The 27,622-nt window shown below is 38.1% G+C and overlaps 1 protein-coding gene across 9 annotated transcripts in view; it reads right to left on the bottom strand.

Annotated features, from left to right (window-relative positions):
- Window positions 1-1,013: 1,013 nt before the first annotated feature.
- Window positions 1,014-27,622, bottom strand: part of EYA4 (EYA transcriptional coactivator and phosphatase 4) — a 158,100-nt gene continuing 131,491 nt past the window's right edge. For 6 of the 9 annotated variants that reach the window (XM_056344605.1, XM_056344610.1, XM_056344606.1 and 3 more), the window contains exons 13-19: window positions 19,870-19,959; window positions 13,757-13,815; window positions 13,492-13,652; window positions 11,035-11,149; window positions 9,050-9,171; window positions 6,643-6,743; window positions 1,014-5,049 (exon numbers count right to left, since the gene is read on the bottom strand). In XM_056344605.1, the coding sequence (XP_056200580.1) occupies window positions 4,969-5,049; window positions 6,643-6,743; window positions 9,050-9,171; window positions 11,035-11,149; window positions 13,492-13,652; window positions 13,757-13,815; window positions 19,870-19,959 (729 nt within the window). In that variant the 3' untranslated portion in view covers window positions 1,014-4,968. Of the gene's footprint in view, window positions 5,050-6,642; window positions 6,744-6,782; window positions 6,884-9,049; window positions 9,172-11,034; window positions 11,150-13,491; window positions 13,653-13,756; window positions 13,816-19,869; window positions 19,960-27,622 lie in introns of all 9 variants that reach the window. The other 3 variants (XM_056344611.1, XM_056344607.1, XM_056344603.1) reach the window with 1 other exon arrangement.

Raw genomic sequence — 27,622 nt, forward strand, 5'->3', positions numbered from 1 at the left:
TTAATGGAGAGGAAAATAATTTTCTGACTACCTTTTATCTCAGTCTCCTGAAATGGTACTAAGTGGTTCCTCTTCTCTACAGTCACATCCAAACCCAGCTGGGAGACACAGTGTTAAAACTACTGTTTACTATGGGTCTGTTTGCTCAGTAGATGGGCCTTCTTTATATTTTGTCCACTCTATTTTTGAAATATTTTCCTTTTCGTTCCTAAAATTGAAGTAGTGACAGATGTACATACAGAACATATATTTGTAACAGACATGCTTTCAACTACTGGGGAAAAAAAGCCCCACTATTTGCAAGCTGTCTCTTGTGGCTGAAGCACTGTGGTTACCAAGGCTCTGCCACTCGCTATGTTCCCAAGATCCTACTATCACACTTAAGTGGGCTGATAGTCCTCAGTCCCACTTTTGCCCCAAAGCCTGTGCAAGCAGACTGTGGGTGGACTGATGCCTTCAAACCAAGGTCAGCACCTCACTAAGACATGAAGCCCTGCTCCCAAAGACATTTACAAAGTTTCATGAGGCTGAGTCTCAGCTGGAGTGGCTGCTTGCCCTTCAGTAGCCCAGTTTCTTTCCTAACATCCCATGTCCATATTAGCATAACATTAGTGAGTAAATTGGTAAGGGAATTTAAACAAATACATTATGTGTCTAGACCATCAAATTAGTTTGTTCTGTTTTTTGCCCCACGGACACCACAACAAAGGTGTTATTGCTCAGGCTGCACCTGGGGCAAGGCACCTAATGTCTGGGGCAAGGCACCTCATGTTCTTGGTGAGGAAAGCTCGGTGGAGACCAGAGGGAGGTTCCCTCTAGATGCTGCACCCTGCAAACTGTACGCAGGTCAACCAGACCACATGGGCACAGGGTTGCTCCAGGCACGAACCACAGAGGCAGTGTGGACATACTTAAAAAGAGTCCAAGGTCACACTCAGTTCCTGCTAGAGACATTGTGTACGGAGGGTTTCAACCACAAACCAAGCATCTTACAACATCATATAGTGCAGAAAATGACATTTCCAAGTGTATTTATTGAGAAATAGTAAAGATGTACATAATTTTACAAGCTTTTCATTTTAATTTACATTTTCTTAAATTATGTAGGCCCTAATAAACTATAATCTGCTAATACATGACAGAGACCCTTGGCTTCAATTATATCTCCAAAATGCTGCTCTTGCTGGGATTTTGGCTCTTGTCACTTCAGCTCCTCTTCAGAGATACTAAATACCATATTCATTTAGAGCATATGCCTGGTGTCAATCCTGTAAAGCAGAGATGACTTTTGAACCGAAACCCTAGATATGGATACAACCTCACAGCCAAGACTAGTCTTCCTATCATGGGTCAAGTCCATGTTCTCCATAAACTCTGCAATTCCAACTGGCTGCAGGATTTCATCTGCACTTCATCATGAAGTGTGCTTGTATACAGGATTTTGATTTGGCCTCGTCTCCCTTGTCAGTGCTTGCACTGGAACATACTCTGCGTCTGCTTTAGATGCAGCCACTGCTGCTCACACTGGAGTCTAATGAAAACAGATCTGGGAGCTAACTGCCACCTATATCTTTGTGCACAATTTCCACAGGCATGAAAAAATAAGCATAATTTTTAGGTTTTCCTGTCCTCTTTTACTGATATACTGAACTGCACAGAGTTATATCTATTTAAGATACTATCTTGTGACTGCAATCACACAGTATTTGTATTCTGCTAGCTGACTACTCAAATGCCTAATGAACGTTCAAGTTCTGTACTGACAGAACTGCTAGAGTACCAGCAAAAGGCATTAAATTCTCTACTTCTTTTGCCCAAAACACTTGAAAACATGACATTGTGCTCAATTCTGGTTGTTGAGAGGCTGAAGGGAAGGCAGTTTCTGGTTAACATGCTGTTGATTGAAAATGCACTCAGTGTCAAAAGACCAGCCTTCAGTTTAATCTACTTAGGCCCATCTGGAACAGTCTGGCGTGACTGTGTCTCTGCCTTGGTTATTTTCTCCTCTGTACTGTTCATGCAGGAAAATGTATTGCAGTAATTTTTCTCTACAAGGAAGGCATGTTACACACTTTTATTTAAAGATATGTATCAATTTTTGCTTAGCAAGACAGTATTTGTGCTCTGAAATTTTGTTTTAGAATTTTAGTATTGCGAAGGCTTTTGAGTTCCATTCTTGAATTTTCTTTGGATGTACGTTTTCTTGGATTATTTATTTTTATAATTAACTTCTGCTATGGCAGCACACAGAATCCAAGTTAAAATCAGAACTTTGTCATGTTCTGTAAAACTTCCCTCCTTTTGCCTCCATCTCCTCTCCAGAAGTCCAGTGTATTAATTGAGCCATACCTGCCACAGAGAGCTAAGCACAACTCCAATGAAGGCACTGCAAACCTTTACAAGAACCAACGGTTGTTGCTGGGCTATTCTTTGTTCTTACATTTGATTAGGAAAAGAACACTGAAAAGCTGAACAAATAACTTGAGAAATAATATTGCTTCATGCATTTAAATAACACTATGACTTGTCCAAAAAACAACAAAAAAAGAAAAATAAGCTAGTTCACCATACCAATTTTTTTGGTTTAAGGCTTTTACATTGAGACTTCTATGCAATGTTATGATGCTGGAACTTGAGAGGGCCTTGTTTGAACTTTTTTCCTATTCCAGTAGAAACACTTTTTTCCTCACCTGAAAAACTACCAAAAGCTGGTACTACAGCTTTTTTTGAAAAACTTACTTCCAAGGCAACTTTGACTAGACAGGTACTGTAAATATAAAGAAGGTATGCGCAATTTTTACTTTTTGGACACACAAATCTACCACCCAAATAGCTAGTGTATAATGAATTCATATGTGGCAAGTCTCATGTGATGGCTTTAAACTGCCTAGTGATAACAAGTTACCATTAGTTTGTTGTGTGATGACTTGTATACCCAGTTCCAACACAGCAAAGAAATACCATTTTAATGAATTTAAAGAGGAGTTTTGCCTTGGACTTTTAGTGGCTCCAGGCTTTCACCTACCAACTAACCTTCATATAACCTACAAGGTTTAAATCAACAAAATTATGAATTGGTACTAGACATATGGTGGCTTCACAGCACAGAGAGGGAAGATCTTGACCTCAGTGCTGGCTACTGTACTTGTGTAGGCATCCTGGAGTTTACACTTAACATCTTCTCTTGCACATACCTCTTCATGCAGTCAGAGCACAAGTAACCTCAGGTGTCTCCACGTACAGTGTTAAAAATCAAAAAGCAGTTTCCATCTTCTGTCATGAGAGACGAACCACCTGCTGTTGTTCAGAGTGCTCAAAGCTGCACGTGGAGCACTAAGGTCCCTGTGTGCAATACGAACCTTACTCATTTTCCAAAGCTGAAAGGCAGCATGTTCAAAACTTGCAAGATAATTATCACTGTATGGACCGTAATTTTTAATAGAAGTGATGAAAATTAAGGTAATATATTTCTCAACATTTCTTCATAAAAATTCCCTGCTTATCCTCTCTTCAGATGCTACTGAAATTTTTGATTCAGAAACGTTTAGGGTTGTTCCTGTGTAATAACTATTGTGCAATCAAAAATGGGTGAAAGAAAATCATGTTGACCCAAACCAGAAGACACATAAATGTGGAACAGAATGGAAGAGCTACCAAAACACTGTTCTATTTACTGAAGTGGACTGTGTTCCTGAAATGGCCAACATCATCATGCCAGCAATTTCAGCAGCTTGTGTTGATCCTGAATATGCTAAATGTAGCATCATTTGTGCATCTGTCTGGTGAGAGATTCTTCAGTAATTTTTCATTCCTACCAAACTTGTGTTTTATTCCCCATCTGGGCTAAACTCCACATTTTCACCTTCCAGTAATGCCACCTGCACACTTTGTCTGCTGGGTGGAAATTTGTTATTTTAAACACAGCAGACGCACTCACTGTATGGCTTTCGGTGGACTAAGCAATTCATGAATATGGCTCTTAGTTCTCTTGTCAGAGAGTCAAGAAATGATGCTGAAGGTGTTAAACACTTTTTTTAGCTTTCAAGGTAGCGGTCCCCAGTATCAACTTCCCAACATACTCTTAACTTTCCTCAAACAATCAGTGGAATTATTCAGAATCCAAATAAAAACACAAACTTTCCTTTTATTGTTTTTTCTTACTGCAACAAATACTTAAATGCTTTGGTGCAGCCCTGCTCTTTGATTTCTTTGAATTTCAAATTTGGTCATGTCAAAAATTATCACAAAGGTTTTTTTGTTTATCTACATACTTCTTAACCAAAATTACATTATAACACACGAACACAGTCTTCTCTTTAAGGCACAACACATCATTATGCACATTCTGTTTGCCAAACTTATAAAAGAGACATTATATAACCCTCTCCCTCCCCTGCCCCCCCAAAAAAGAAAGAAAAATTGCATCCACTTCCAAAATCAGCTGCTAATAAAGTCACAGTAAATTATTTTCATCAATAATTTACACAAATTACAGGTCTAGACAGGATTGTCATTATACAGTCTGAGTGCATTCCAATTCAGATTTTCTGGGTTAGGTAGGCTAAAGTCTGGTTCAAACCTCAGTGCTGAGAATATATCCCATTTTGAGGAATGTTGTTGAACACCACCTTGTTGGCTGGAAAATGCGTGTTGGTGCTTTGCCAGTTCGAGTCCTTTGTTCTCTCCTGTCAGGGCTCACTTGGTGTGTACCAGCAACCTCCACAGTTTTAATTCATTTAAAAACGTTGCATATATAAGACCATAGAGCTTCATTACGTAGCACTAATGTTTTAACTCCATTCAGCAATCTGAATTCTTCAATTTGGAATTTTTAATTCCAAATATTTCTTCCCTTCTTAAGACAATTCATATGTGTAAAGCCAGAGGCATTGAATCACACATAAAACTTCAGTGTACTTGAAATACATATATAAAAAAAAAAAAAGGATCGCCAACTTTAGAACACAGTTACAAATACTCTAGTTCCAGTGCTTGATGGAGAGCCAAGAGGTCCGAATGACTGGATATCCTCCAGAAAGGCATGTTGTGCTGCGTTTGTTAGAGGGGGGAAAAGGTCAGGAAAGATGAACACTGTGACACAGGGTGGTATGTGACACACGAGGCTAGTCAGACTACCACCACGTATTTTACACCTTTTACACCACTGTGTTTCTGGATTGATTTTTGCTAGTAAAGTACTGACAAAAATCAGACCAAAATAGATCTGAGTTTAACAGTTCAACTGAAGCTAAAATAACTAGGTAGTCTTTCTTAATACTTCCTTTGGAAAGAGCCTGTTATTTAGTAAGGGCTACTTGCTTATTGTTAGCATGCAAACTCATACGAAGGAGCATTAACAGAAAATCCCTTTCTGCTCCACTTATTAGTTATTAGACATTGCAAAATACCAAATGATCATTTTAAGAGCTAGAAGACTTTCATTAAAAGAGGCTTCCCACACAACACTTTGAAACACATCTGAATTACATTTTTCTCCATCTAGGGGGGAAAAAAGATCTCTTTGGATAAGAAAATAACACATTTCTGGTTTATGAAAAAGATTATTTGTGTTGCAGAAAGCATCAGTATCTGTGAAAGATGCATATATATGCACTATTCTCCTTCAGCAATTCATCGGAATAGAAAAAACCCCATACTTTCATGTTGTGTTCAGATCTATTTGTAATGTTCTATATTCATTCAACTCTTGGAATTCTGTTTCCATCCATGCAATACAGCCAACGTTAAGAAAAAAAGCATGCTGAACTGGAAAGTACACAATCCAACCACCTTTGTTTAGCACAAACTATAAAAGACCCATCACCAGCACTGTACCTATATTAAAGAACCATTTGGAATGAGCATTTTAGTTATTATCATTTTGTTTTCACTCCAGCCACAACACTAAAAGGGCACTTAATTTTGGTACTCCTAGCACAATGATATTTTACTTGTCCTGTGCACACATTGTGAGACAAAAATTTTCAATTTCTGCACACTTTCAGAGGTCATACTGGGAAGTATGGTGCAAATTACTAATCTGAGCTGTTTCTGAACATTGAAAACTTATCTGGTAAAATTTAGACTTGAATTATTATCATAAGAAAATTTAATTAAGGAAAAAGTTCATTTTTAGAAACACAGATTTGATGCATGATCTCTATTTTGTGTTCATTTTCCTTTTGCAGGTATGTCTTTCTTGAAGCAAATTTTATGTTCACCATATTCACTCCAGGAAACTATAGATCTTCATCTATGTTAGTAAAAAATTGCACAGTCCTTTGGATGTTTTTCCACACTCTCTGTAACACTTCTCTTTCACCATTTAAAGAAAACCACCACTCAACCATCGTGTCATAGCTCTTTCTAGCTCTTCTGTTTATCTTTTATTTGCTTGAAGCTAGTCAGACATTTTTTCTGCATTTCTCATTTATTTTTAAAATAATTTTGCATTGAAGCAAATGCTATAATCCAAATGGTTCAATTTACTCTAAGTTTTAATCTCATCATGCTCTCGTTGCCTTGCATCTGTGGACTGAAATTATTTGTCATTCTGCAATTTTGCAACACTGACAGAAATGCAAACAGAAAGGCTTGCATTAGTAGCTATGTATCACACCAACATTTCAGAAGACAGGTTACCTTTTTTGCTGCCTGTTCTTCTTCTACACCATCCCCAATTACAACATATACTACTTTTCTGCCAAACCTTTGCATTATTCGTTCAAAGCAACTTTCTTTTCCTGGAAGATAAATGAGATAAGAGTTCAGCGTGAAGTTACCTGATTAGCTGCATGTTCCTCATCTCGTCCATCTCCAATCACAACATAAGTTATGTTAGTGCCAAATCTGGACACTATACGTTCAAAACAGCTCTCTTTGCCTGAAAAACAATGCACTACTTATTCAAGCTATCAAGTGAGTAATGGTAAAGTCCTACAAAGGATTACTGCAGGGGTAAGACATTATTACTACTACTTTTTAGAATTTCTCAGCCTTGGGATTTAGAGCCAAAACTGGTAAGAAGTACTTAATTCCCTTAGTGATGCCAAGCTGTGCCAGGTAAAACTAAATCTCTTCCTCAACAGTTACAGGAAAGTCACTAAAATAATTAGCAGCACTGCAAAAATGAATAGGTCAGTGAATGAATAATTGGGTTCAAATATTTCCCTATTATTGCAGTAATATTTTTTCAGGAAAAGCAGAAATTTTAATTCTAACGTATTTGCAACAATGAGTGATGTAGCAATGGAAAAACTATTCAAAGTACAATGGACAAGCAAAACAAATTTAGACAACAGGTTCCTGGGAGAACTTCATGAAGCATTTGGCTCTTTTTGAGAAATGTGGAAGCAAGCAGGCTAAGCCAGTAACAACAATAAACAGGATTGAAAGAGATCAAGCAAAATCAGACTGATCTTCTCATTGTACTGCAGGTTCAGTTTCAACAACAAATGCTTGTCCTATCCATCCTAAAACCGCCATAGTATGATGTTTCCACTGTTTACACAAGCGATATCCATTTTTAATTAACCATTTCCATTAGGAAGTTTCTCTTTGAAATGCCACCTACACATGCCCTATTGCAAAGAAATCACCACCTATTGTTATACTTCCCACCAACGCAGAGAACGATTATTTCTTTCCTCTCTGCAATAGCTTTTTACCTTGTTTGCTATTATGTCTATCCCCGCCCCAGGTTTTTAGTCTCTTCTCACAAGCTCATGATTTCTAGATCTCTGATTCTCACTGCTTTCTTGCTTTTTTTCAGCTGGTCACAAAAAAGGGCTTATGATTAGAAAAAGCATCGTGTCTATTAACTGTTGAGTGAGGACCAGATTTCAGTGCATGCAAGCAACAGCTGCAATTATAGTCCTGTGCTCGGCACAGTGCAGAGATCACTGACATGAAAAACAGAGAGAGATCTTGTACCCCAGATTTTGCTGTGCTCCTGACAGGGGTGTAACAGCAGCCACACTGTTCTCAGAAGGAATTCCTGGTGCAGAATTACTTCGACAGAGCCTCCAGAGACTGTGCTCCACTTCACCACCCCTTCTGTGCTGCTGGCACTATTTCTTAATGCTCCTTCCTTTGGTCCGAGTGCAATCTCAGTGACCGAATCCAACATGTACAGGCTGTATGACAGATGACATTCATTCCAGAGGCTGCTCAGTACCCTGTGGTATTTGGGATACTTCGTGCCTTGACTTAAGTTTTTAAAGTATTTGAGGCACTTCTGTCTAGAGGACTGCTACAGCTAATTAAAGGATGACCAAGGTCATAGTTTTTCCTGACACTCTTAGAATATGCATTGTTTTTTCACTTACTAAATTAGTTTAGGAAACCTATTGTAATGCTTTTGTCAATGAAGTGTCACACTTTGTGTTATATAAGGCGTCATAGTTATAGAAATGATTCATTCCTTAATTAATAATTGGTGAATCATGAAATCTGCCAAAATAATCAGTCATTGTAGGCTGTCACATTCCACAGCAATAATAACTTTTCTTGGTTTACAAGAAAATTTTGGTTGCCATTTCCAGAAAACACAGATTTCCAAACAGTAATACACAAGAGGTACACAGTTATCAACAGAACAGGGAAGTGTCCTTGTGGCATCCATCAACACAGCTTCTGTTGGTAACATTGCCATCACTGATGTACTACGCTTCCAGAAAAAGATTGTGAAGTGGTAGCCTAGCTTACACAGAACTGAAGGTCAGAGCAGAGAGTATTTTAACAGAAGTTCTGCTTAGATTTAATTCACACAACATTTTTCTTCATTATTTTCTGCACATTCCTTGTTTTCACCGTACTTAGGAGTTTCTGAGGCTTTTGATCAGTATGAGGACCTTATTCTTTCAGGCATCACTGAAAATAAGGTGAATTCAGAATTTATTGACATAAACACATCTGAACATATGCAATGCCTAAATCTCATAACTAACACTGCAAGTGTCAGGGAAGTTTCTTGGAATCCATCCATTACTGGAAAAAAAATATTGGTAACGCAATGTAGTCAGAATGGATGAAAGAATAATTTTCTTACCTATTTTGGTTGCACTGTAAATATTTTCAATAGGAAAAGCTCCTCCTAAGCTGTATAGTAGAACTTTTGCAAGTGCTGGGATAAGCTGGGTTGTTGTTACCAACACATTTACACAGTTACTCCTAAAATAAGAGAAATAGTTTAAGTTTAAATAGTTTAAAACCATTACCCAAATGCTGATGAGGTGAACCAGCTGTGAGGAGCGTATTCAGGATTCCTCAACATTTACTTTCACTCACACAGCAGTGCTGCTCAGCACCATCACTTCCAGAAAAATGTACATAAAACTTTTGGCAAAGTCCTTTAAAGAAATACACAGGATTTGTAGGAAATATTCTACACTGGTTTATAAAAAACAGGTCCTTGAAGACAAGTCAACTAAAATACAGACATTAAGTTTATCAGCTACCCCCGAAAATAGGCATTTGAATGCTTTGGAAGCATTGTTTTCATGCTGTCAATTAATTGGCAGTAGCTACCAGCCAAAGAAAAGAATGAGGAGAATGCAAACCCATCATTTGTTACTCCTGTCTTGAGGGGGAATAAAAAGCCAATTCACATTTCTGCACAATGACATTACTTTCTTCATAGAATTATAGCATCGTTTAGGTTGGAAAAGACCTTTATCATCAAGTTGAGCCATTAACCTAGCACTGCCAAGTCCACTAATGTTTCAAGAGTAAGAACATTTCTGAGAAGAGGGAGAGAGAAAAAAAATCGTGTTAATATGCTAGCAAGCGAATGGTGAGGATGAAAACTTGAATGGAGTTGTGCTAGCAGTTACACAACAGAAAACTCAGAGCCAGGCTACTTCACGTACTGACAGGCTGGAACGTGAGTGTGACCATGGTTTGAAGATGGAGCTGAGAGAAAACAGTTGCGATTTTTTCTCCCAGGTCTTCCACAAATTCCAAGCAAGACCTTAGGCTACTATTTCTGCTTTAATATATCTTGATTTTCTGCCAGTAACATATAGGTAATGTTTAGCTGCCTCACAGGGAGCTTCTGAAGATTTAAAGCTGTACAGCTCTTTGAAGACAAGACAAAGGACTTATTTAAGAGTCCTAAGTAACTCGTAAGAGTTTTCCAGGCTCATCCACCAATGCTCAACTGGCCTTCATTACCAAATGTCTTTTTGAAGACTAGCAATTTGGAAAGCGGTAAACACAATGGCTTACACAATTTTTTTACTTTTCTTTATCTTGAAGTGTTTAAGACACTTTTAAATAAACAATAAGTAAGAGAGAAACATGTTGCAAAAGTTGTTAAATTTAAAATAATTTTTTCACATCTTTCCAAGTTTGTTCTTTCCACTTGATGCTGAGTCTTTTCCCAGACATGTTCAGAAGGCAAGATGGCTAACATTGGATTTTTTTATGGTTTACAACGAGAATTTTTGAGGATTTCTGATAAGATATATATTGCATGGCTGGCTAAGTAGGAGCAGTGTTCACAGTTTTATTATTTCAAAGGAACAATACACTTTATGTCTCATTACTGGGAACACAGACTTTTAACTCAGTTAAAACAGATTTCTGCTCTTCTGAGAACTTAGATAGACGCTTAAGCATACTGATTTGTCTGGAAGGACAGAAGGAAAATGTTTTTGTGTTCTGGGATCTATACAGTATTTAGGTGGCATTGTGAATAGGCAGAAACATCGAAGGAAAGAAGAGAGAGATGTGGAGTTCAGAGGATGCTGCCCAGAAGATAATAAATTGAAGGCTGGCTCAGAATTCTACAATTCCCTTTCAATGTCCACAGGGACATTTATCACATTTTAGAAGACACTTCATACTATCTTTAGTAAATACTAGAATCACTGAAAATGTAATCACTTTGCATGGAATTTTTCCTATTCGGAAGTCATATTAGATCTATTCTGTTCTTTAAAGACACTAATTTATTGTAACTTAAAATGTCAAAAAAATAGCCATTACAAGCCCAAAACTAAAAAATTTTTTACAGTAGACTTGAATACATACCTTGTGCTAATAATTGATAATGATTTAAGTGCATTTGTTAGCCAGGAGTCTGTCAGAGCTTCAATCTCTGCTCTTAATTGCAACCATGCATCTCTTTTAGCAGGACCTAGGAGTCCTTTTATGTAAAAAAGCAAGAAAAGAAAAAAACCAAACAAATTAAGTTCTGTATTAGCTGGAATATATAGATTTTATGGTCATTGACTCTATTTTAAATTCTACTAGAACCTGAAAAAACATCAAAGAGAAAATCTATTGTCTACAAGGCTCAGTAAATGGTGCTCTGTTTTTATTTGCACTCCACTATATCAAGCAATGTCAGAGAATATTGCAGATAGCAATAATTAGTTGTCTGATTACTATGTTTCAAAGCATACCTTTCAGAAACACTTTTTTTTTTTTAAACCAACCGCTCACATACATCTTCCTCTTTAATTACCAGAGGCAGTGACAAGTAGATCCATGCCATCGGGAACATAGGGAGAAACACTCACAAATCAAGAGACTTCAGAATAAACTTGCCTTTGCAGTATCTGTGTGTGTTTAAAACTGCCCTGCTTATGACTCTGTATACAGATGAACTTCAGGTTACACATATGGAAATACATTTGTTTGCTGATGGCTTGCTCTTCACATCCTTGTAGTTAGTAATGACAGCTCTTTTTACAGCGTTTACAGCCCTGTAATGGCTGTACATCTTACATTCTCATATCTCAGTTAGTCCCTTAAAAGCACCTTAAAATTCACTTTTGGGTATGCATGGTCAGGTTTAAAAAAATACCCTGCCTATTGAATGTTGAGACATGAGTTCTTTGGAACTAAATAACCTGAATTTAGATTTGGTCCTGGAAGAGCAAGGAAGCAAGCTTCATGACCTTTAGTATCCCTCTTTTCCTACAGCATATGTTCCCACGCAGTGGTGATGACTGTCTTCAAAAATTTTAAATGAAGCAACGAAAAATACTTTAAAAAGGTTCGATCTAGCCTTCTGTTGCCTTCTCACAGCTATTTTGGAATACATGCATATGTGATAAAAAGATTTTTATAAAAGTTAAGAGGTACAGGATGAATGAAGGAACTTGCACGCTAAGGATGGAATATATTTCAGAAACAGTATTTGTGGGAGAGAATAAAAGCCTTAATACAAGTCACCAGATATCTGCACTCTGCCTTTGCAATGTTCCTTTTAGTGTGTTTCCCTATGCTGTGCTATTGGACTTAAGCTCTTACTAGGGTTAAAGGTTTTATGAAATGCAACAGCTTTAGAACCTTAGATGAATTAGGGCACATAAGAAAGCCCAGTAAACTTTTGGATAATACTGTTTGAAGCATTATTAATACATAAAAACTCTATTCACGACACCAGTGAAGGGCAAGGCAAGGCAAGTGAAAGCCAACCATCTGCTATCAGCCTTCGGTCCTACTGCTTCTTCCCATGACAAGTAAAGACTGAACTACTCTGAGTGAAAACATATATTGCAGATTTACATAATTTAGAAAATGATTAAGGTAATGAATAATTCACTGTCCATATTAGTTGTACTGTTCCTCATGTCTGAGAGACTGCAGGAAGTGTTAAAAGAACACCAGACTGTCTGGGTTTGCTGAAGGTGAGTTTACTTTAAGTTTCAGGTTCCTTTGAAGTAAATTTCAGATGAGTTGAAAAAGCCCATGCTATAGAATGGGAAAGTCTTCACTTGGGCCCCTTCCTGGTTGGGTTGGCCTCATCTTATCTTCAACTGTGGCTGGAGCAATACCTGAAGACTTGTAAATATTCCTTGTTCTTCCAGTCCCTGCAAGTCACACAGGGCTCTACAGAACATATTCTTTCAGTTCTGTTGCTTGATTTCCTACAAGCCTGCTAGCACAGACATGAGTGTGTCTATGAATGAAAACAGGAAAGCTCTCAGCCCAAATAAGACTTGGATTTCTTGCTAATGTAATGAACTGTGTAAGCTACACGGTCAACAAAAGGGGCTAGTGGCATGGCAGTGTTTTCTTGCATCCACCGGTGAAACCAGACTAGCAGGTACCCAGCAGGGAGTTTAGCAGACGGTGTGCTGTTATGAACCGAATAATGAAAATGTAGGGTGGAAAAGGTCAGCCACAACTAATTTGGGCTGTGGAAACTATTCAAACTCTTTTCTAGAATAACAGCATCTTTTAGGTAGAATAAGTGACTCAACCAATCAGTGAGTATAGCTGAGCTGGGTCTGAAGGAGGAAAATGGGCTCTGTGGAAGCTAAATGGAAGCCTGCTCAGTTTCCCCATCTCTGGTTCTGCACAACAGCACAGTATTGTCTCTGCTGTTACAGTCAGTAGCTTTCAATAGCCCACAGTCTAGTTACACCACTTCCCATTCATTCTGTGGCTTCCGAGGCACATTCCCTTGATGGGAGTTCATCGCCATGCAATTTAACCTGATCAGCATTCTAAATTGATTTTGACAATTAAACTCACCTCCTATGTTGTTCTTGTAAGTATTATACAACTCTTTTACTCTTCTGTAACGGAAAGCCAGCTTCCTCATCCAGTCAACCCCTCCTCTTACACCTGTTGGCAGACAAAGGTTTGCACTACTTGCAGCTGCATGGAAGCCATCAGTTGCAAAACTGTAGGTACTGCAAACACCCAAAATACAGTAAAAATAAATACAATGTATTCCTGTAAGTGCTCAATTTAATCTTTGAAGAAAAAAATAAATGAAACAAATGCTGTATCTTACCTTAGATCTTGTCCATTATCATCAGAAGAAACATCATCTATATGAACTTGATCACACTCCTGTTGAAAAAAAAATAAAAATGATAAATTATAAGAGAGTATGCTCATTATATGCCTAGTATAGATGTTAAGAAAAGATCGGTGCAGGCCACTAACTGCACCAGAAGATGGCAGAATATGTACACCTATAGCTTCCTATCACCCTACAAAATAATACAACCTTCAACTCCTACACTGTATGATGTATTAGTTAAAATAGGCCTTTTAAAAAGCGGTATGTAATTTTAGTGTGACTTTAGATTAAAATAATTTTAACTAAAAAAAAACCCCAACAATTGCAAGCCTCATTTATAGTCTCCCTAGCATACCAATGTTTCAAAATCACCTAAACCTTGTTTCCCCACTTCCTAAAAGCTAGTGATGATGGACCTCAACAGGCATATAATTTCTATTAAGTTTCTAGGAGTTTGGATGTTTATCAGATTCCTTTATTGATTTCTCCAAATGTCTTTGGCTGGAAAATCATAGATAATCAAGCCGTCCTGGAGAACTTAATTATTTTCTGGGTTTGGAAGGGATGGAAGTAATTCCAGGGAACTGAGATACACTGGAAAACTGAACTCCCCTCCAAGCTGGTTTTACAATTGGATTGCTATCAAATATCCCTTTCTGCCCAGTGGTTACGGCAGAAAGGTATGAAAATGTGGGGGAAGCACAAATAAATGTCAAACCATCACGCAACAGTAAATATTAACAGGCATTGTATTACTGTTTTCTGTAGCTGTTAGAATTAACCCAAGGATGCACTTGACATTTGGTGGCCAGACATTCTACCTTCCTGTATGTAAGTAACTTTTTAATATTTAAAATAGCTGTTGTTAGTGTAATATAATTTATGGAAAAGTTAAAGGATGTATTTAAAAATTACTCCCCAACTAATGTTTTCCCATAATTTAACCTCAACACTAAGACAAAATGAGGCTGAGCTTTCAGTATGTCCACTTCTGTGCCTCAGTTGAAAAGCTGCCCGACTAATCTATGTCAAATAAAGTTGCTGACAAGCAGCACTTAATTCAGACTCTCTGTGACATACAGGAGTACACAGTTCTAAATTTCCAGTCTCAGTCTCGTACCAGTGCTAAGTTGTCCAGATACAGGATAAATCTGAACACAGGAGTGATTTGCAAATGTGTATGACACAAGTTCCTGAAGTGTGCATTTGGGGAATGACCGTTTCTTCTTTTTGTTTTGTTTGCTTTCCACTGAATGAAAACTTAACAGATTTTTACCCGCATGAAGCAAGTTGTTAAAAAAAAATGAACCATTTTTCTATAAAATAAATATATCATTTCATTTTCAAATACGTAATTTCTTCGCATCATACAGGCAGTCATCATTTACAATTTTGGATCAAGACTAAAAGAACGAGTGGCCAAACTCTACTCATCTAGCTTAATCCATTAAGACAGGCATGAAAGAGCTGTGTTCAAGGACCAGAAATGAAGCATTCTTCTCCCCACCAGAGAAACACAATTTTTTCATTCTGTCTGAGGAGATTATCTTGAGCTGTAGAGTACTTTAAAGAAGCTGCTTTTGGATGTAAATAGTGAATGAAAAGAGAAAGAAAAAGGGGAAGTGGCAGCTGAAATAAACGATTCCTTGCTTTACCCTTATTTATTATTTACACTCCAGAAAAAAAATGCAACTATACTCCACTCAGTATAGGACAGGAACTCAAAAATCAGAGAAAAAGCCCCACTGGGACAAATTCTAACTCTATATTTTGCAATATCTGAGCAATATCTGGCTTCCTAACTACCTTCACAGATTTCCCTGGAATTGGTCAAAGCATAAAATAATTCTAACAGTTCAAAAATCAGTCCTGTGGATTTGAAAGTGTACTAATTAAATTGAGGGCATGCAGAAGCCCTGATGGATAAGGAGGAGTGTCTACTGCCGTCTGGGTTTTGTTAAGCCTTTCAGCTACATTGTTCCAGCCTTGAAAATTCCAGATAACTGTTCTGCTGATAATTTCATTATTAAGTTAAATATGAGTGGGTGGCAAAGGCTCAGCTGTTTACTTTTTTTTTTTTTTTTCTCTCACTGTTCTCTGAGTCCATGAACAGGAGATGAGGGAAACACGCAGTTTTCTGATTACTTGCCACCGGTCCCTGCAAGGAAGTTGTTAAGCTTGTACAGGGCTCAAACCCAACAGCACTCTCCAGCTTTCCCCCTTTCTCTTCTCCTCTCAGATCTATCACTCACCTCTTCAACACACCCGCCATGCACATTTGCTGACCAACAACAAACTCATGCTCATGACTCCTTGCTTTACTTTTTTTTTGTTTACTTATCTACAACTAAAAAGTTTACATTTTACAAATTCACTTACATGGTATGAAAATAACTTTCCAGAAAAAGAGGAAAAGCAGATGGCTTGAGCAGATTTGAGATAATTCTTTACTTTTCTCATAGGAAATGGGAAACTGGTGGCACAACACTACATCTGGTATTTGGTTTGCAGAAGATACCAAGCAGTTGTGGGGAGGAAGGAAAGCAAGCAAGCTCTCTGTCACTTTAAATGTTAAGGTGAAATAATTTTCACATCAGCTCCAGTACTAGTTACACTCAAATCACAGTGGCTTACTGTCAGTGCAAGGTCAAAACTAAGAAAGATAAAATATATTTCCTTTTAGTGAGAATACAGGAAAGGAATCTAAGTACAGTAACTGGCTGTTGCTTGAAGCAATACTAATTTAAATTATATCTGAGTGCAGTCAATTCTTTGCAGCAATTTTTAGAGCCTGAAAATTTGAGAGTACAGAATCAACAAATCATCCATACAAATTATCCTCCTGGAATGGACAGTAATTCCATTATCCAGTAAAAACAGTGACTCACCACACTGAACAAAAAAATGTTATTACTGAGGGGATATTCAGCACTATGCTTTCTCAGGGTACGCAGAACACCCCTTTTTATGTATATGCTTCAGTCTCTGTTAAAACTAGTTTGACCTGCCTCCCAAATTGAGACTTACCTAATTCTTATTTTTTATTTCTTATTTCTATTTCTGAGAAAAAAACAATGACAAAATCTTGTTTAAAATATGGCAGGATTATCATTCAAATGGAAATGTAATTCAGTTTGTCCTGAGAGTGGAGGGGGATAATGGAGTTGGAAGATTCATACCCAAATTTCTGCTTGCACTTTGTAGAAATTGGAGGTTTTGCATGCATAGTATGCCCTACCAACATTTCTAAAAGCTGTCTTAAAATTAACCCTGAGATAGTGAGAAAAACTTCGTTTTATCCCTTATCTGGTTGAGAAAAGAATGCATTAGTCTGGATATCATTACAGAATTGTGTCCTATCTCTAAGCATTGTTTAGGCACATGAACTTTCTAGAGCACCAGACTCCTATTTTCATGGCAAAACACCAACTGCCCTCCCAAGCGATACTTCTCAAGCTAACTAAAATTTATACACTGAGAATGAAATAGCTGGAGAACAGCCTAGCCTGAAATAAAAGTGCAGCTTGGCTGATTAGAACATGGGTTACTGGGTCAGCAGGGAATGTCTCAGCAGATTGGAATTTCTGCATCAGCAGTCATTGTAGTGAGACAGATTTGCATAGAGGAAGGAAAACTTTATTTTTGTATGTGATAACTTCAGTAACTTGGTTATTATTACTATACCCTGGTATGCCGTGTTTGCAACCAAGAAAAACGGCGGGGGGGGAAAGAAAGCTTAGGGAACATACTGACTGGAGCCAGTATCACAGGAATATAGGTTCATGACTCAGCACTAAAAAAAGTGAGATGAAAGGATAAGTAATCTGTCTAGTGAATAAAGTTCTATTTCACTTCCTCCAGTAAGAACTGAAGGTCTTGTGTCTTGCGTAGCCATGACCATCAGCAGCTCAGCACTCGCTTCCCCTCTCCTGGGGGAGGATGGAGAGAGGAAGACAACGAGAGAGAGATATGGAGAGAAATGAGAAACACCCCAAGTCAGAACTGGGGAATTCTTGTAATTCATTACACAGTCATCATGCAGATGCTCTGTAATATTCAGTAACGGCCATGTGCTCTGCAAACATCTTTAAACAGACAGATTTATTCATTTGCATATTAAAGACACAGGATGCCATGCAACTGTATCTTATTTGCCAAGAAGATACAAAATTGTTGTCTTCTTGCATATGCCAGAATGTGTGCATCCAGCTCATTTGAGAACAAGAAGTTTGGAATTTTGGTAATCTTATAAGAAAGTTGGTTGTGAAACAACGATGAATTGGTTAGAAGATTCTTAGCTGCATACAGAAATTTGTTTTAATCAAATCAAATTGATTGAGTTACGAGATTCTCCGAGAAAGTCCCCAAGTAGTATTTTTTGATTTATCTAAAACTGAAAACTGTTTGGATACCGTTCAAGCTGGAATAAGCTGGAGTATGAATTCTTGGACAGGATATTAAAACCATTCTATGAAGAATATACAAAATGTGATGATCCACCTACGAAAGCTGAACCTGAGATCTACAAAGAAAATAAATAAAAGGAATGAAGCTTCAACGGCCATAAGCAAAAATAAAGAGGTATAGAAAGAGGGTAAAGCTCCATTTTGCTGAACTCTTCCACTTGAACTCAGCACAAGATGGAAGAACTCTGGGCATATGCTACCGAAAGGCTTAAAGTTCATTGGGTGCCATGTGAAATCTGAACACACAGGGACAAAGGTCTGCTAAAAAGAAATTCAAGCAATGCTTTGTAAAATTGGTTTGGACTCTATTCCTGGCATGGGGCACCAGAAGGAGAACATTCACCAAACGCACTTGCATTGTCAAGTGATGATTCGCTAGGACTGCAATAAAACTCCGACTGGCAAAGGCATGTCCAGAGCTTTACTTTCTTTTGTTTCTGCTGCTGGAAGGAGGAAGTGCAGCTCAGGTACAGGGTGAAGTACATCCCAGTCTGTTGACTTAAAAAGAGCTAAGAATAAATGAGGTCTGCAAGGGACGACAAAGACAACCGCAGCCTGGTACCTTCAGCTTTTCTTATTGCCTACAGTCGACAAAGGAACAAAAGAAGTGCACACTAGGAAAATCAATGTCCCATTGAATAGAAAAATCTCACTTACCCTCATTTTTTCTATTCACTCACCAGAGACCTTTCTATTGGATTTTAAACAAAAAAAACCCCTCAGTGTCTTCCAGCTGCCATTAGTGGCAAAATCTCTTTCCATGGAGGGAGGAAGAACACAACTGATTTAGACTAGGGGAAGATCTGAAAAGCCCACAGTTTAATTTGGGAACTGTTTTTCACTGCCTGTCTCTTGACACACGTGGTTGTAAGACTCACTTTCCATATTAACAGATTTGGACTCTCAGAGTGAAACAAGAAGTCTGTGAAGCCCAGCTGATGAGCCTGATTCCCAGACTGCTGTTCCTGTGGCACTCCACCTGTGTCCCCCTGACAGGTGAGCAATCCACAATAGTCACTCTCTAGAAAGAGGTCTCTCCCTTTTCTGACTGCATGACAAATTCCATACCCTGGGTACATCGTGACGAAACATGTGGTCACCTGGTTGTCTCAGGAAGAGGCATCACTGATGTGTACAGCTGCCATAGTCCCAGCTCTCTGATGCTGCAGTCTTCAATGAGGAAAATGAAGAATATTCTACCCTTGAGCAAGAAAGGGGGGCCTGTGGCCAAAAGGCTACTCAGGTGTGTGAAGAGAAGAACACAGTCCCTTGTGGTGAGATGGCAGCACCCACTGAAAGTGAATGTAGAGAACTTCAAGAGAATGAATAGGTGGCACATATGTCCCGCCTGGAAATGACTGCAGACAGCTCTAAATCCATGGAAACTGAAAAGACAGCCATAGGACAAAAACAAGAAAGTGTAGTTTGCAGATTCTCTGTCTCACCCAGTTTCATGGACGGACTCTGGTCCCACAGGAAGTCACTGTCACCTGGCTAACCTCTCTCTGATTACAGTATGACAAACCCAAAGTCTAGGTAGGTGGAAAATGTCACACATAACAAACACTAAGGCACAGCAAAACCACTGTGTTAAAACCCCAGGAGTAACAGTGTTTATGTTCTTTTGATTCTTACCTCTAAATCATTAAAAAATAAATGTGTGTCAGCAAGATTAAAAATCATTTCTTCCATTCGCAATCCAAGGGTGACTGCCATTGGTGGATCCTTTGAACAGAGAAAACAAGGTTAACTACTTAAATACCTTTAAGTTATACCAAAATTACTTTTAAAACTGCTGTATGCAAAGTATTTTGAGAAATTAACACTGCAAGAAAATTTCTCTAAAATCCTTTCAGTATTAAGCTATTTTAATATAAGGCTACAAGAGGAGACTGCTGGACTTGTGTGAGAACATCTGGGGAGCTGAGGAAGTTGAAACATCAAGTTTTTTGGAAGTCAAGGAATTTGTAACCTGGCTAAACTGAGGGGAAAACCTGGTGGCTGTATGAAAACCTGCATAAAGGCGGCTGTAAACAGGGAACGATCTTCTCACAAAATGTAATATAAGAAACTCAATATTTATTATTGTAAGAATGCACTAATTTTTTCATCCCTGAGCATTTTATAAAAATATGTGAATATCTTGCCTGTCAATTTGTGAGCAGAAAAAAGCAGTCATGGAGCAATAACTGATTTTTCTGACTGAATGTCTTGAGTCAGCAGCAGAGGTAGGAACGAGGTTACTTCATGTGACACCCAGTCCACTGCACAATTCCACTGATCTCTTGGCTCTTTTTCCTAATTTTTGGGCACACAGAAGTTCTCACCAAGGTCATGCTAAACAGGACTAGGAAAGGTAGTTATCTCTAACAAATTATTACTCTGTGAGCAATTATCCTACACCGTGATAGGAAGGTGTGGTTTCAGAGGCCTTTTTAATTTCTAATGTCCCTGCTTTATAAAAATACAAAAGGTAGTCTGAACTTATGCCCATTCCCCCAAACTGAGTTTCACTTTGGATAAATCACCACTGCCTTGCCTATGCTTAGGCCTGTATCACTTCTTCTCCACACTTTCCGCCACTCCAGTATGTATCTTCAAACCCTGCACTTGGTCCTTCTCTGTCTCAATATTTACACTTCTTCCATATAGGCACTCTGATGAATTTCTGGGCTCTCCTTTATGATTTTATTGCAGGTATTCATTCAACAAAGTGCCTGTAAGTGTTCTTCTAAGTGTTCTTCAGCATGCCTACAATCTATGGCACAATTCTTTAGGTGGTCCATGGGAATGGGAAAGCATATGTGAGTTTGCTTGTTTGCTACAGATCATCCCTTCGTTTCTGAAGAACTATAGGATTCCTGTCCCTGGATGACATTCATTCAAAATGTTGTATCTGTCATAGGTCAGCTTTCACACCATTAAATCACTCTACCTCAACAAGATACCACAAATCTACCAATCTGCAGTAACAGTTTGTCTGAGAGGACTTAGTGTCCAGTAAATGTGAGATGATTAATTTAATTTTGCTAGTCTTGCTAGAAAAGAGTTTAAGCTAATCTGCATTACCTTACTGAGAATGCACACGGACAGTTCCTGATGCTTAACTGACACCTGGTAACTAGTTTTACCATTGCCTTAACCATCTGCCTGAGCTTGTGCATTCAGTTAACTTTTTTACGCTTAAAATGGGAGCATACGACAATGGACTTTTAAAATACATGTGATCCTCTTCTCAGTAAAATAAGAAAAAAAATCAGTATTTCATCATTTAAAACGCTGACACTAGCAAGTTTTAGAAATCCCTTCTTAAATACCTTGAGATTAAAACTCTTAACGTTTACCAGCATCTGGCTACAAAATCACAAAAAACCTTAAATGATCATTTGCTAGTATTAGGATCAAAGGCTTCCCGATCAGGATCAGACGTCTGCTACTCCAGGGCTTCGTAATGACAGAATAAAAGATGGCTTCTGCCCTCAAGTATTTCAAAATTAATGGTAAAATCTGAAACATAGACATATTTTGACCCTTGCTCATGAAAAAGTCAGACTTGAAGGGGAGAACAGTGTACAAGAAATTGTAATGATCTAAAGTTAGACCCAATTCTCTGCCAATGAAAGGAAATATTTTTATGTTGACCCTTGAACTGGTCTAGACTACCTTTCAGAAGTAAAAGCAAATGCACTGTCTAGTAACATAACTTCATCCCCTACGTCTTCTGCAGTCATGTTCAGTGGATCTGAAAGTCACGTGGCTGAAGGCAGCCACAAATGCGAAGGTCAGTTTTCCAAGGAGATGATAAAGGAACACAAGTTAACAGATTTGCAAAAACTCATGTAAGATACTTAGAACACAAATCATCAAAATACTCTGGACTCCTGCGATTCCTCATCAAGTCATAATGCTTTTATCAAAATGTCATCACATATAAACATGTGTTTCTCTCTCCTTTCTCTCGTGGTTTTTTTCAGTGCACAGTAAATTATAGATTTTTCTTCCTAGGTATAATATAATAGAGTATTTGCAATATGCTTCTAACCGCAATTCTACAAATATTAAGGCATGTGCATAACTTTATGCACAGGTGGTAACTCATTATTATTTATGTGAGTTAAGTTATTCACTGGAGCGCTTCCAAGACTGGAATCTCAGACTTTTGATTCTCTGCCTCTTTTTTCCCCTTCCTGGGTAGAAGCAGACTTAAATGCGGAAATTTGCTATAACATATTCCATTATAATCCAATTTATTTTTACAGAAACTACCAACTACGTATCACAATTTCCTGCCTTGCCTAGTATAGTTGAAAGACATAAATGTGACAAAGCTTTTATGATTTTCTTATTAACAGTATTTTTGTAACCAACTATGCCTGACTTTATTACCGTTAAAATGAGATTTCCTATGTTCCTGTTTTGACAAAGGCATGTGAATGATATTGCTAGGCACTATATGTAAAATAAAATAAAGCAAAGCGAATTCATTTCAGCTTAGCATGAATCAGTCTGGGATCTCCCCATAACAAGTTCTCATAAGAAGAGTCACTGGGATTGAATTCTTAAGACATGAACAATTCTTCCTTTAATAAATTGGCCAAAACTTGCACTGCAACTGTTTAACAAGAATTTAACATCATGTTCCAGCTCTTGCCATGTGAAGTTCATTCCTTTACATATAAAAATAGACAGAGGAAGCAGATTTGTCAGGGTCTTGTGGTTTTATGTTTGCATAATGTGGAGGAACATCCCAATCATCATTATACTGTCTTTCAATTTGAAGCCCAAGTTGCAGACTGATTCAAGTGGCACAAAAAACTGAGTGTTGAAAAGAAAGCAAGAAACATGTGCAGCTGATACAGATTTGAGCACAGCAAATTGAGAAGCTGAGTAAGAGGCAGACTGAACTTCTGCCAGAATGGTATTCTGTGCTATCTGCACAAGCATATACAAAAAAGGAAACAATTAAAAAAAGAAACAACCCTGGAAGCTTTTCCCAGATGATTTGCAGAATAAAGAACAACTCTTTGGCTCTCAGAGGCATGATTTTAGCCAGATATCATTAGCGTGCAAAAGAAGCAAGACCAGCTACAGCACTTCTGTATACCAAAATACAAATTACTTTGGTTACGTTAGTATGAAGGGCACTAAACTGGAGCCAGACTGTCTGTCTGTTGACTTCTGTACTAGACTGGTCCATCTACTGCAATGCCTCCTGGGAGACTAGATAAAAATATGCTGGGAGGACCAATATTTAAACGTTTTGACCAAGAGGAAAGCGACTGGAATAAAGCCCCAAAAGCTAATCTATTTAATATTGTCTTTGAAGGTCAGGTTTCAGCACAAAATGTTCAAAATAATTTCATTTCTTGGGAAAAAAAGTACAAACACAACAAACTAGTTTTTATGAAACCTCAGAAAACAAACAGATAAATAGATTATCAGGTAGATTCAGGAATTTGTGGTGACAGGAGTATCAGGTGACAGGGCTTTGTATGCATGAAGCCTAAAAATAAGCAAGAAAACAAACAAAATATATGAATAAAATTGTAAGAATAGATTTTTAATGGGTGGCTGTTCTGAACAGACAACAAAATCGACTTCTGGAAAAAGTGGAAATGCTTCAGTTAAGTACAACATTTTTAGCTTAAAGACACTTCCCTATATTATGTAGACATCTCAGATTTAACTTCAGCTCTCCCTCTCTCATAGGGGACACTTGTTCCCAGGAGAGCTTCATGTGGGTGACAATGGAGAATACATCTCTTCTAAATAACCATATCTGGTGGCTGATGAAGGAAGACTTATGCACTACAAAGGGGGTTTCTATTCCACACTCTCTAGAAAGCAGTATGAAAATGGACTTGAGAGGTCTTATGACAACAAGGGAGTGAAAGGAGAGGACAACTGGAGGTCATGAGAGATACACATTAATACAGGCAGACAAAAGCATATTTATGAGTGAATTTGGGAATGCTAATGGCGACAAAGTTTTTTTGTTTAATGACTGGACAAGCAGAGTGAGCAATAAAAAGCCTCTGAGCCCTTTCCAGAGAAGTGTACGAGGTTAATGTGGCCTCTCTGACAACTTTCTGTCATTGGCAGTGCTATCAGAAATGTCAAAATTTGATCCTCTAGTGTGGATCTATTTTGATTTTTGCACTTGGAAATCACATTCTCCCCCTTCTAAAGTCACGAGGGGCTTTAATTCTTTTTTAACCAGTTGCACCTGTGTCACAGCATTTATCTGGGCATCCTTGCCCTCTGGATTGACCTGGGAGAAATGAATGAAATATAAATGCTTGGAGGTAGACAAAATCCCAACTTAATCAGCCTTAAATCAGCAAGAATAACTGGAATGCAATGGAACAAAGAATACATACTGTTCACAGGGAATAAGAATGTACCTCATAAACTTTTAACAGATGATGACATCTCCTAACACATGTCCTGTCACATCATCAAATCCTCACTTAAGGGCTCAACATCGTAGAAAACTGCATCTGCCAACTGGTGCTCAGCTGCAAAAACCATCATCAGCCACACAAGTCATAATATAACTGCTCAAATGCCAATGTTCATAATTTGCTGCTGTAGTAAATAATTAAAAATAGAAATGTACTAGTTTTATGAAGTACGAAGCAGATGAGCAAATAAGCTGAACAATGAGAGGCAGTCTTACTGATGGGAGGTGGCATGGTTTCCCTGCAACCAAAGAGGTGGAGTGTCGTTTTTATTCTCTCTTTATGTTAGCTCTGGCCAGCCCTGTAACATAATCACTATACCAAAAGTCAGACAGAGACACCCACAGGTAGAAAACAGCAAGCCACAGAATATTTCTCTGGGTAAGTTTTATATTTTAAATATCAAAGTGATGCATTGACCAACCTCTGGCCAAATCTCTGCCACTTTGCCACTTCAGTGGAGTTTAAAGCTATACTCTACTGGTGTCCAGACAAGCAGCAATTTGTTTTACATGAGATGCTTACAGCTGCATCCAACAAGTTACGTCTTTCAGCAAATCACTAGTTTTTTTAAACATAGTTATTACAACAGCCCTATATAATTCTGAAATCAAATAATTATCACACCGTGCAAAATGCTGGACAAGTGTATACCAAGGAGAGTGTCCATTCTCAGCCTCAGAAATTCTCAAGCATAAATCAGAAATCTGCTGTTCTCTTGAAAAACATATAACTTGAAATTAGCCTACTGGATCAAGGCCTTCCTACATAATCTCTGTCAACGAATACCCCCATTGCTTATGGGGATGGTGGTATGCCTTTCCTTTTTCTCTTCTACGCCAACCACTTGTTAAGCTGTAGGAATCTTTTGAAAGAGAAACTGTTTGTCTCCTGGTATCACTGCAGCTCTCAAGTGCTCCTGCACTTCTGCAGTGGTCCCTCTGCCTGGCCATAACAGTGTGATGGCCACCTTCATATGCTGCACTTCCCCTCTCTGCATTCCCTGTGCAGCCTGAATTGCAGTACAGCAGAGAGATTAAAAGACTAATTTCTGAATGTTTTGTTTTCACCCAGTTACTGCAAGAAATAAGCAAAGAGCTAGTGGAAAAGGGGAATGAACGTTTACATGCCAAGGATTAGATGGGAAAGAACAGAAGGTGAATATTCTTGCCTATCTGTATATTCACATGACCGCTAAATCCAGCATCTCACTCCTTGAAAGTATGAAGTGAGCACACTTGGTATGAGAAGATGCCTTCCCTTAAAGCAATGTTCACATTAAAGACTCACTAAGCTCATTGAGGCTATTTAAATATGGGGCAGGGGAAAACTTTGCTTTTTCTGTGAGGTTGGGCCCTTTTTGTCTTTTTTTTTTTTTTTGTCATTTCTTTTTTGGGAGTAACCTGATTATGTTATACAAAACATATATGGAAGAACACAGTATGCACAGCTGAGCATTGTGTGACATCACACACCTTTATTTTTTAAAAATCAGATAGTAACTTACCACAGTTAAATAATTAGTGTCACCATTATTTTACACTACCTAGAAATTTTTTTCATTGTGAAGTAAAAATTTTATACCACCTTTCCAGTATAAAAAGCTCCTTGAACACTTTTGAAAGACCTATGCGCTCACAGGACTTACACTGAGAACCTCACAATTCATGGACTATTTACTCTCATAGTAACCCAATTCTCATAACAATCCAGACTTCACTCTGGATTAAGACCTTGTTTACAGACGGAAATCACGTGCAGAAAAGATAAGGGCCACATCTGCTAAAGGCATCATGCACCAGGGATGGACTGAGGTCCAGCTGTGCTATCTTTCCCTTTTCCCATGTCTAACTCTCAGGCGCTCAGGCTCAGACACATCCCACTTTAACTTTAGGCAACACCTCAATGACATGCAAAAGTTAAAGCCTACTCATGATGAGCTCTCCCTGTATTCCGTTTCCTAGGGATCTAGCCCTCTTGCAATCAACAATATATGTATTTGAGTTTCACTAATAATTACTCATTACCTTCTCAACAAGTTCTCTATAAACATGGTAGTCAATGCAGGAAGCAAAATGTGTACTACTTCTGTTTTACAGTGTCTGGAAATGAACATACTTCCCTAATTATGTGAATGCCACCTATCAGTAACAACAAAAAAAAGGAAAAAAAAAAAGGATTTTACTTATGAATTCCTCTTCTTTTGCTTCATAGTTGTTCATGACATTTGTTTGCTGATGCTGATCTCAGCAGTATAACTACATTAATTTCATTTGCCCTTCAGATACTCTTCGTTTATAGAAATCAACTCTATCTGCTGTCAGTACTACTGGCTGCTAACATGTCATTACTGTTTCTATGGAGACTCTCTATAAAGAGTCAATTTTAGCAGCAGATGTGTTCTTAAAGAACAGCGGTACTGGGATTTTTTCAAGTATCCCTACTCATAAGGAAGTGGGAAACCAAGAGAAATTGTATTTCTGTTGCTGTCTCTAAGCTTTCAAAGTTATCCATAGATGTTTGTGAGCTACAAAATGTGCTCTGATTATTAAAACTTTGTATCAAAGCTGACTTAGACTTTACTCATATATTACATGAGATGGAGCATGAGATGTAAACACCCTAAGGGCACAATCAAAAAAGGATGAAAGGAGTGACTGCATCACTGGGGCAATTCAGCAAATTCTGGACCCGTCTGTGGGCTACACTCAAGTGATATAAATGTTTGTGTTCAGCTAGGCTTCTCTCTTGTTTTGATAACTATGTTAGAAATGGTTCTGACAAAGTCACTGCTGTTACAGTGTTTGCAGAACAGCAGAAGAGGAGTTTTTGACAGAGTACTAAAATGGGCGCTGATTTGGCACTGTGAAGCTGCAAAACAAGTGAGGCTGTTTTTTACAAGACATGAATAACTACGCTTATCTTAG

The sequence above is a fragment of the Falco biarmicus genome, chromosome 6 (genome assembly GCF_023638135.1).
Source record: "Falco biarmicus isolate bFalBia1 chromosome 6, bFalBia1.pri, whole genome shotgun sequence".
Lineage (NCBI taxonomy): Eukaryota > Metazoa > Chordata > Aves > Falconiformes > Falconidae > Falco > Falco biarmicus.